Raw genomic sequence first — 11523 nt, 5'->3', positions numbered from 1 at the left:
ACCATCCAGGTTCTGCGAATCTCACAGCCGATGCTCTTAGTCGCAAGGTGAGAGCCTCTGCACTTCAGACCAGTGCTATGATTAGTACTATCCAGGATTGTTGTTCGTTGGGATTTAATTTCAAACATCAGAAAGGTATGGAGAGCATTCGTGTTGCTACCATTTTATCTGAGCCAATTTTGTTCGCTCGGATTCGAGATGCTCAGATGTCTGATCTCAAGACTCAGAGATTAGCTCGGTTGGCTGGTGGAGATAGTAATTTCCATTATCAGTCTAATGGTCTTCTGTGTTTGTCTAATCGGGTTGTAGTACCAGAGGATGATACTTTGAGGGAAGAGATCTTATCTCAGGCCCATCGAAGCAAGTTGAGTGTTCATCCGGGAAGCAATAAGATGTATAAAGATTTGAGGACACGATTTTGGTGGAAAGGGATGAAGCGCAGCGTTTATCAGTTTGTTTCCAAGTGTCTTGTTTGTCAGCAGGTTAAGGCAGAGCACCGTCGACCGGGAGGATTATTGCTGAACTTACCTATTCCTGAATGGAAGTGGGAGCATATCGCGATGGACTTCATTACTCACTTACCATTGTCTTCGAGGAATAGTGATGCTATTTGGGTAGTGGTGGATCGACTCACCAAGTCTGCTCATTTTCTGCCATATAACCGTGATTTCACTTTCGATCGTATGGCTCGCTTATATATTCAAGAGATTTTACGTCTGCATGGAGTGCCAGTCAGTATTGTTAGTGACAGAGATCCTCGTTTTACCTCACGATTTTGGGGTAGTTTCCAGGCAGCATTGGGCACTTCACTAAGTTTGAGTACGGCTTATCATCCAGAGACCGACGGTCAGACAGAGAGGACTATCCGTACACTTGAGGATATGATGCGAGCTTGTGTTATGGATTTCGGACCCGCTTGGCAGGATCATTTGCCTTTGATTGAGTTCGCGTACAACAACAGCTATCATCGTAGTATTGGTATGGCACCATTTGAGGCGTTGTATGGGCGACGTTGTCGTACTCCATTATTCTGGGACGAAGTTGGGGAACGACATGTTCAGGTACCGGAGTTAGTCCAGCAGGCTATTGATAAGGTTGCAGTAATCAAGAAACGGATTAAGATCGCTCAGGATCGACAGGCTAGTTATGCGAACACCAAGCGGCGACCTCTTTATTTTCAGCCAGGTGAGAAAGTGTTTCTCCGAGTTTCGCCTTTTCGCAGGATTTTGAGATTTGGTCTCAAGGGTAAGCTGTCTCCGAGATTTATTGGCCCATTTGAAATATTGGAAAGCGTGGGAGATTTGGCTTACAGACTTGCATTGCCGCCATACCTATCAAGTATTCATGATGTATTCCACGTATCTTTGTTGAGACGATACGTAGCAGATGAGTCTCACATCTTGCATCCCTCTGAAGTTCAACTAAATTCGGATTTGTCTTACGTGGAACGACCAGTGCGGATTCTCGATCGCAAAGACAAGGTATTGCGGAATAAGATCATTCCTCTTGTCTTAGTTCAGTGGCAGCGCAGAGGCACTGAAGAAGCCACTTGGGAGCTAGAGAGTCGTATGCGTTCGGAGCATCCAGAACTCTTTTGAGTTATACTGTAGTTGTACTATGGATGTGTGTGTGTGTGTTTTCCGTTGTAATCCAAAGATCAGTTGTGTTCAACAACAATTGAGATATAATAACAATGTTGTTACTCCTTTTTGTTCATCCTATAAACCTGATTTCGAGGACGAAATCTTTTTAAGGGGGGGAGAATGTAGTATCCCGATTCCTAATTTGAGTTAATTATTGGATTAATTATTTTCGGTGGGATCGGAAGGACCGAACCGGGTTCGGATTGTCCGATCATGGTTCGGATCGTCCGAGCCAGATGTCGGATCGTCCGAGCCAGGTGGCTGGACCCGTGGCAGACATGCAGAATTCGGATCGTCCGAACAAGGGTTCGGATCGTCCGAGACAGGTGGCTGGACACGTAGAACGCATGCAAGGTTCGGATCGTCCGAAGTGGGTTCGGATCGTCCGAAGTGTACCGGATCGGAGCTTCCGAAGTGGATCGGATCGTCCGAACATTGGCTATAAATAGAGGCGCGAGGCTTCATTTCTTACTCGCCATTTCAGAGCGTTCCAGAGCGTTTTAGTCGTTTCTGAGAGGTTTCTAGTCTTTCCCGAGGTTCAGGCACTAGCAGGGAGCTACTGGCTTTGTAGCGGAGCTGTGCTCTAGTTGGGAGCTAGCGGCATCAGCGGGCTAGCGACGGACGAAGGTTTGGAATTGTATCATTATTATTTCAAGATTATCTAGTTAAGTCTGGTAGATAAGTTTTAGTGATGGTTTTCACTTGATGAATAGGCTTGGAATAGACCTGTTTGTCTGGTTTTCCAGTGGATTAGGATTGCAGTGATAGAGGTACGAAAGTACTATCCGAGATATCCTGGTCGAGTATACATTCTTATATGTGTTGCATGATTATGTGGTGCATTGATATATGTCATATGATGCATGCTATTATGTCACGCTGTATGATGCATGTTGCATTTCATGTTGAGCCGTATCTCCTTCGAGATAGCCTTTACTGTTGAGCTGTATCTCTTTCGAGATAAGCTATATCTTGTGGGGCAGCTCAGCCCTGTCTTGTGTTGTGGACGCATGGACACCGAGAGTACACAGTGGCCGACGGGTCCGGAGGGCTTCGGTGATCCGGGACATTTTAGGTCCACGTCTGTTCTTGTAGTGGATGCAGTGACCCAGAGGAGTACCGCGCGGCACTATCCACTTGGCGCCTCTAGACTGAGCATATTGAGATCCTTTGTTACTCCTGTTTCTTGACTACCCTGGTATCATATCATAGCATGTGCATTTCATATAGGTTTGTATACTCATGCTTTTGTACTGGGCGTTCTTATCGCTCATGTCCTCGGTTTTGTTTATCTTGGACACCCCATTCCCACGGGGCAGGCCTCAGGTTGGACAGCTCAGAAGGAGGAGGAGGAGGAGGACGTTGAGTAGCTGGTTGGTTTAGTTCTTCGGTATCTTTTTGATTCGATATGGTTGTACCATATATTTCATTTTAGTTGAGTTGTCCTGGATTTTCGATTGGGTTGTATAACTATCTTTTGGTGACAGTTTTCCGCCTTTATTTCTGATTGTTTTTAATTAAGTTAATCGCATGCTTAGTTCTTGATTAGTAGGTGATTCTGGAACGGGTCACTACAGATAGAATTACAGATGTCGCCTAAAATCGCACACTGAAATCGAATACTATTTCTAGTCGGTTTAACCGTGTGTTGATTAATATTTTTGAAGCTAATTTCAATCTATTCCCTTTCGAGTCAAGATCGAACGACAAACATGCAAATAATCGGCCAGATCAAAAGCACGAAATTTACGCAAACATTAATCAATAACATAAAACAACTTACGAATCAAACGATCCAACGAATAAACTAAATCAGTCGTTTGTCCCTATCGTAGTCCTGATCACAAGAAAACTACTCCATAAATTCAAAACTAAAATAAAATTTAATGTTTGAATTCATGTCTAAAAATAAGAAAATAAAGGAGAAGAGAAATCTCAATGACGGGCGCGGATCTTGCGTGTAAAGTGTGATGATTTTTCTCTCGTCTTTCCCAGTCGTCGCCGTCTTCAAAAGTCTTAAAGCTTGCGCCTTTTCTCCTCCAAAAGTCGGCTGCCCCTCGAATCTTCAACAACCCAATTAATGTCTAGGTTTTCCTCTTTTATTCCTCTTCAAAATCACGAGCAAATCTTCGCAGGATCTCGATCTGATATTGCACACACGGACCCCGTGCTTGCATCCGGGAAAGGGTCCGTGTAGACTCTGCCTCATATTTCTTCCGGAACACTGGACACGGACCCCGTGTAGAGGTCCGTCTCTGGGTCCGTGTACATACTGGATTTTTCTTCCTTCGGATGAAAGTGGACACGGACCCCGTGCATGGGTCCGTCGAGGGGTCCGTCGAGACTCTGTACATTGTGTTTCGGAAATTGAATGGCACGGACCTATCTCCGGGGTCCGTGCCTGGGTCCGTGCTTCTTCGGCTGATTTCTTCTTTATGGTTGAATGACACGGACCCGTCTCCGGGGTCCGTGTATAAGCCTTTGTTTCCCAAAGCTTTTATTTTCTCTCTTACTTTTCCGGGTATTTCTGATGTGGCGTTGTTAGGCTTGACTTTTCTTTCATTTCTTTGGTTTTTACCCACTTTTGGTCAAACCTGCAAATAGCCATAATGAGACGAAATAAGCACAAAACTCGAAATAAAAATGCCAGATAAGCACGAATACGACAAAATAAGATTCCTAAAATGCTATATAATTCGTGCTTATCAACCTCTAAATTTCTACTCGAAACTTACCAAACTCCTTAAAACATCCCAAAACGTATTTATAAGCATTCGGACGTAAACTCGATCTCGTTTCAAAATTTAAACGATCTGTTTTAAAACTCGGACCGGGATCCCGGTTTTACCCGAATCAACCCGAAACTTAACCACATTTTCTAGACTCGAAGCACGACTTGAACCTACATGACCAGCCTCTAAACCACTTATGTCAGCCCTTTTTATAACCCACGAAACTATCTCAATCAAGACCATCGCGCTAAAACTAAACTTTAATGCCCCCCACACCAGCGCCTAGGCACCAGTACCGCAAAGCTGGTTAAGCGCCTAGGCACTACATCCCAACGCAGCGACGCAGCCAAGTGCGAAGCTTCAACGCTGTGTCACTCCAAGAGCAGCACCGCGGCGCTAAGCCTGTGACCAGACTTCCATTTTTCTTTTCTTCTTCCTACGAAGTTACAAGTCACCTCACCCTCGACCGAGCCAAACCACGCTAGAACCAACTCTTCCTAGCCCACAACTAAACCCTCCTAGACTAACCTAGGATGGTTCAGCCCTCCCACAGCAAAACCTACACTACCCCTTCACCAAAATGGTTCAAAACCCTAGCCGCCTCACTACAATCCCTTGGCCTACAACATACACAATCAAGTCCCGATTCCAGCCAAGTGACACCATACTCCTCGACCTGTACATCCTATTAGGACCCTTGCTCAGCAGCCCCTTGCACCATGGTAACAAAAAAACGTGAGTTGTGAAAAGAATGTATGAAAAAATCAAGACAACCGAAGCCATAAATGTTTTAACATGCAAGGACCGAGCCAACTACATAGACATCATACATATCAATAATAATACATCATGAATGATGAGATTAAGAAGATACATGGCGTGCCTTATCTATTAAATGATCAAAATCTTGAATATCTACGCGCGGGACGTGAACCAGAGAGGCGAGGAGAAGTTTTTCTTGAAGAAACAACCAAGGGCCGATGGCTGCTGCTGAACACGAGAGAAAGCTGCTAAAAACTAAGGGGTGAGCGGCTGAATGCTTTAAGTTAAGGGTTAGGATTAGTTTAGGTTATAATTAAGTGTTAAACAATGCATTAATGGGCCAAAAATAAGGATTAAGGGATATAAAAGCGTTTAAACAAACACAACAAGCCAAAAAAACTCCCGAAAAATATTATGTTTTGGTACGTTTTTCAAAATATAAGATGATGAATATATAATGAATACGGATGGTTTTTTTATACTCAGATTCTCTCGCTGGCCCACTTATCTCAAGGCTTGCGCGTATCAGTATGGTCCTCTTGATGATTTTAACATTCCTCAATCTTGTCAAGTAACGCTAGTTATTAAACTTGGGTACGTACAGTCGAGGAGGTTGTGTTGTATAATCTCGATTTTCAATCAAGCTTTGATTTATTTCAGACAACTGTGGAAGTTGACATGGCCTTTCCTGGTATCATTTCACGGATATGGTGAGTGCTGTAATTTCAGACTGTTTATGGCGATTGCAGTAAATCTCTTCCACTTCCTCCCGACCTCCTCCGATCCACCCTATGAGCTCCTACAAACACATCCCTCTCTTGCCCTCCTCTCCAAATGTAAGAGCATAAAATATTTGAAACAAGTTCACTCTCAGTTTATCAAATTTGGCCTACACAACACACAATTTGCACTGAGTAAACTGGTTGAATTTTGTGCTGTGAGCCCTTGTGGTGATCTCTCTTATGCCCTCTCCCTTTTCAACTCCATTCGCAATCCTAATCATGTTATATATAATATGATGATTCGCGGATACTCTTTAAGCTCTTCCCCATATTTAGCCTTACAGTATTATGTGAACATGTTACTTTTCGGCCTTCAACCCAATTCTTACACATTCCCTTTTCTTCTGAAATCTTGCACAAAGTTAAGGGTGGCATGCGCCGGCAAACAAGTTCATGGCCATGTGTTTAAACTTGGACTCGATAATGATGTTTTTGTACACACTTCCCTTGTCAACATGTATGCTCAGCTGGGTAACTTAAATGATGCTAGATTGGTGTTTGATAAGAGTGATTTTAGAGATGCTGTGTCTTTTACAGCATTGGTCACAGGGTATGTATTGGGGGGTCGTGTTGAGGATGCCCGTGAATTGTTCGATGCAATTCCGGTCAGAGATGTCGTGTCGTGGAATGCCATGATATCCGGATATGCTCACACTGGTCGGTTCGATGAGGCTTTGAACTTATTTCAAGAGATGAGGGAGGCGAAAGTTACTCCTGATGTCAGCACATTGTTGACCGTTCTTTCGGCCTGTGCTCATTTGGGTGCAATTGATATCGGAAACCGGGTCAGATCTTGGGTTGAAGAGCATGGGCTAGGTTCAAACCTTCGCCTCACTAATGCATTGGTTGATATGTATGCAAAATGTGGAAATCTTAAAACGGCGGAGACTTTATTTGATGGTATACAAGAAAAAAATCTGGTGTCATGGAATGTTATGATTGGTGGGTACACATACACGAACAACTACAAAGATGCCTTGAGAATCTTCCGTCTGATGCAGCGGAACAATGTAGAGCCTAATGACGTGACTTTCTTGAATCTTATTCCAGCGTGTGCACAATTGGGTTCTCTCGATCTTGGCAAATGGATACATGGTTATATTGGCAGGCATTATAATGACTTCCCAAATGATTCTCTTTGGACTAGTCTCATCAACATGTATGCAAAATCTGGAAACATTGAAGCCGCCAAGCAAATTTTCGATGGCATGAAAACCAAAAGTTTAGCTTCTTGGAATGTCATGATATCAGGGCTAGCGATGCATGGGTTAGCGAGTAGTGCTTTCGATGTTTTCTCTGAAATGCGAAAGGAAGGATTCCAACCCGATGACATCACTTTAGTCAGTTTGTTATCTGCTAGTTGCCATGCTGGCTTAGTTGATGTTGGCCGCCAATGTTTTAATTCTATGGTCCAGGATTATCATATCTCCCCACAATTGCAACATTATGGATGCATGATTGATCTATTAGGACGAGCGGGATTGTTTGATGAAGCGATGGCGATGATAGACAAAATGGAGTTCGAACCAGATGGAGCCATATGGGGATCCTTGCTTGGTGCCTGTAGAGTTCACAAAAATCTCAAGTTGGGTGAATATGTTGCCACGAAACTTTTTGAATTGGAGCCCGATAATCCGGGAGCATACGTCCTTCTGTCAAACATATATGCTGGAGCTGGAAGATGGGATGACGTAGCAAGAATTAGAACGTTTATCAACGACAATGGAATGAAGAAAGTGCCCGGTTCCACCTCCATCGAAATAGACTCTGTAGTCCACGAATTTCTCGTAAGTGATCGATCACATCCCGCAACCCCCAAAATATATAAGATGCTTGATGAAATCGACAGGCTTTTAGCGATGGCTGGACATGTTATCGATACATCTGAGGTGAATTATGATGTTCACGAGGAGTGGAAAGAAGGTGTGCTGTGTCAACATAGCGAGAAATTGGCCATCGCTTTTGGTTTGATAAGTACAAAGCCAGGAACAACCTTAAGAATTGTGAAAAATTTAAGGGTATGTGGGAATTGCCATTCTGCTACAAAACTTATATCTAAGATCTTTACAAGGGAGATTATTGCTAGGGATAGGAATCGTTTTCACCATTTTAAGGATGGCCATTGTTCTTGCAAGGATTATTGGTGAAACAATCTTATGTATTGATGTGTTCATATTTTTAATATTTTGATGTATTATGTAAAATATGACTTTGAGCTTAACGTGTTTGTAAAACGTCTTTCTTGGAGCCATAAAGAGTGAAGAAGATTTAGTGCAGGAGAGATGTTTTTTATTTTATTTTTTTATTTTTTTTTTGTCTTTAAAAACTGAAATGACAAAAATTTGTGTGAGACGATCTCACGGATCGTAGTTGTGAGACGGATCTATTATTTGGGTTGACCCGTCTCACAGATTAAGATCCGTGTGACAGTCTCACATGAGACCTACTTGACTGAAATTATGCATCCGTGTGATTTCATGTTTACGATTTTAGTGGAAGTATTTTGTTAGCTGAAAATCAAGGCTACAAATCTATCTATATATTATATTTATATTGTTGAAAAATATATTTAAAATGTGTGTATTGAATATTTGAATGTTGAATATTTGAATGTTGAAAATAAGAGTTGTAAATATTGAAAATTAGTGTGTGATGATGTAGGTAATGATGTATTTTATTTTTGGATTATTTGTAAAGATTTTCTATAAATAGATCTCTCATTTGTGAAGAAAATCACAATTGAGTAGAGAGAAAAATATTATAAAGTGTGTAGTTTGGTAAATTTTGAGAGTTTGAGATTTTTACTTTTTACCATAAATTTTTACTTTTTCACAACACGTTATCAGCACGAAACTCTAAAAGTCCTACATACTTTTTCAAGCTCCAAACAGAAGAAAAAGGTAACAAAAGTAATAATATTTATTTTACTGTTATTTATTTATTGTGTATTTATTTAATATATAATATAATGTTATTATTAGAAATAATAAAAATAAATTTTTCAAAAACTTGTTATAAATCCTGGAAGGATGTTAAGACGACATCCCACACTTCCGGTAAGGGGTACGACAAGTATAAAAGCCTACAAGATTTTTAAATAAAATGAATTATGAGACTTCATTATAATAATGTGATATGATATACATAATTATTTAAACATGTATAATATTATATACATCATATTATTACCATAAAATTATAGAAATACATACATTTATTTTTGGTACACCAACGGTCATAAACGGCAACAAACGGCTAGTTTTTGCCCTATAAATATCATCACAAACACATTCAATCACTCCAACTTTCTCTTCTTCTCTAAAAATTATTCTTCATCAAATTTTTCGAAGAAAAAAGAAGATGGCTTTCTCAAGGTTATTTTTAATTATTTTGGTTATCATACTCACGAGTCTTGTATTTATCGGAGAATATCCTCCTTGTGTGTTTTCTTTATTTTTACAAATGCTTGTAGTTGTTGTTTATCCATTACTTTGTGTTGCAATATTCATTAACTAATAAAATGTATCGCAATTTTTTTAGTACCACCATGTCAAATTTAACAAAGCTCGAATTTGTTGCGCTCGACATCACGGGAAAGAATTATATGTCATGGACTCTAGATGTAGAAATGCATCTTGAGTCATTGGATCTAAGCGAGACCATTAAAGAAAATGGTATATCTTCGTCACAAGAAAAAGCAAAAGTTATAATATTTTTACGTCGACATCTCGATGAAGGATTAAAATGTGGATATCTCATCGAAAAAGATCTCATGGCTCTGTGGAAAGGATTGAAAGAAAGATTTGAACATATAAGGGAAGTTATACTTCCGACCGCCCGTAATGAATGGAATATGTTAAGATTCCAAGATTTTAAGAAAGTCAGTGATTATAATTCAGCGATGTATCGAATAATCTCGCAGCTAAAATTTTGTGGACATGAGGTCACGGAATCTGAGATGCTTGAAAAAACATTTTCCACGTTTCATGCATCAAATATTACTCTACAGCAACAATATAGAGTACGTGGATTCGCGAGATATTCTGAACTCATCGCCTGTCTTCTTGTGGCGGAAAAGAACAACGAGCTATTAATGAGAAATCATCAGTCCCGACCCACTGGATCAACAGCATTTCCAGAAGTAAATGCTGTAAGTAAAAATGAATTTAAACCTCGAAACCAAAATCAAATTCAAAGACAAGATTTTGGTCGAGGTCGTGGACGGGGACGTGGACGTGGAATTGGCCGTGGTCGTGGTCGAGGCCGTGGTTTTGAAAACAATAGAGATAGTTATTTTTATAACTCATCTCAAAAGAGCGTCCCAAACCATCCACCGAAAAGGCATCATGAGAATACAAGTGTTAATGAGAATCACTCAAAAAGATATGAAAGTTCTTGTTTCAGATGTAGTACTCCAGGACATTGGTCCCGTATTTGTCGAGCCCCTGAGCATCTTTGCAAACTTTATAAAGAATCATTAAAGGGGAAAGAAAAGGAGACCAACTTCACTGAACGCAGTGACCGTTTGAGTGATTCAACTCATTTTGATGCTGGTGATTTTATGAATGATTTTTCTGGAAATGATCAACATGTTGGTGGGATAGAAATGAACAATTTTGATGCTGCAGATTTTCTCAATGATTTTTCTGAAAATGAACAATATAATGGTAGAATATAAATGTACAATAATTTGTTTTTCATGTATTCATATAATAATGTTTTATTGTACAATTATGATATGTGTTATATATATATATGTATTGTCAGTAATTTTATTTCATTGCATATTTTTTTAAAGTTCAAATATGGAAAATGCAATGAGCAAAGCTGAAGTTTGCATACCCGATAGTGGTACAACGCACACTATCCTCCGAGATAAAAGATATTTCTTGGAACTAAAACCAACAAAAACAACGGTGAATACAATATCAGGTCCTGTAGACTTGATTAAAAGATGTGATAAAGCACAATTTTTGTTACCTAATGGTACAAAATTTTTTATCAATGATGCTTTATATTCACCACAATCGAAAAGAAATTTATTGAGTTTTAATGATATGTTTTTCCATGGGTTTGATACTCAAACAATGAATGAAGGGAATGAGAAATATATGTGTCTTATCACATATAAATCAGGAAAGAAATATGTGATTGAAAAACTATCAATGCTCCCTACTGGATTGCATTATACACATATAAGTCTCATTGAATCAAACATGGTAGTTGATAATTCTTCAATATTAACAAATTGGCATGACCGATTGGGACATCCTGGTTCAACAATGATGCGAAGAATCATAGAAAATACACATGGTCATCCACTGAAAGACCAGAAGATCTTTCAAAATAATAAGTTTCAATGTAAAGCATGTTCTCTTGGAAAACTTATTATAAGCCATTACCAATCAAAATCCAAACTGAATCACCAATGTTTCTTGAACGTATTCAGGGTGATATTTGTGGACCAATCCATGATGCCTCCAGCAGATGGTCACATGTATGTTTATTGTCAACTCGAAATATTGCATTTGCAAGATTACTTGCTCAAATAATAAAATTGAGGAATCAATTTCCCGATTATACAATAAAGAAAATTAGACTTGA

At 39.8% G+C, this 11523-nt stretch overlaps 1 protein-coding gene across 1 annotated transcript; it reads left to right on the top strand.

Annotated features, from left to right (window-relative positions):
• The first annotated feature begins 5662 nt into the window (after window positions 1-5662).
• On the top strand, window positions 5663-8216 carry LOC140833153 (pentatricopeptide repeat-containing protein At1g08070, chloroplastic). The gene has a single exon (XM_073197620.1). It carries the CDS (start codon window positions 5874-5876, stop codon window positions 8064-8066), a length of 2193 nt encoding a protein of 730 aa, XP_073053721.1. The 5' UTR covers window positions 5663-5873; the 3' UTR covers window positions 8067-8216.
• Window positions 8217-11523: the final 3307 nt, after the last annotated feature.

Source organism: Primulina eburnea, chromosome 5, assembly GCF_022965805.1.
Source record: "Primulina eburnea isolate SZY01 chromosome 5, ASM2296580v1, whole genome shotgun sequence".
Lineage (NCBI taxonomy): Eukaryota > Viridiplantae > Streptophyta > Magnoliopsida > Lamiales > Gesneriaceae > Primulina > Primulina eburnea.
This window is presented reverse-complemented; position numbering and strand designations above follow the sequence as displayed.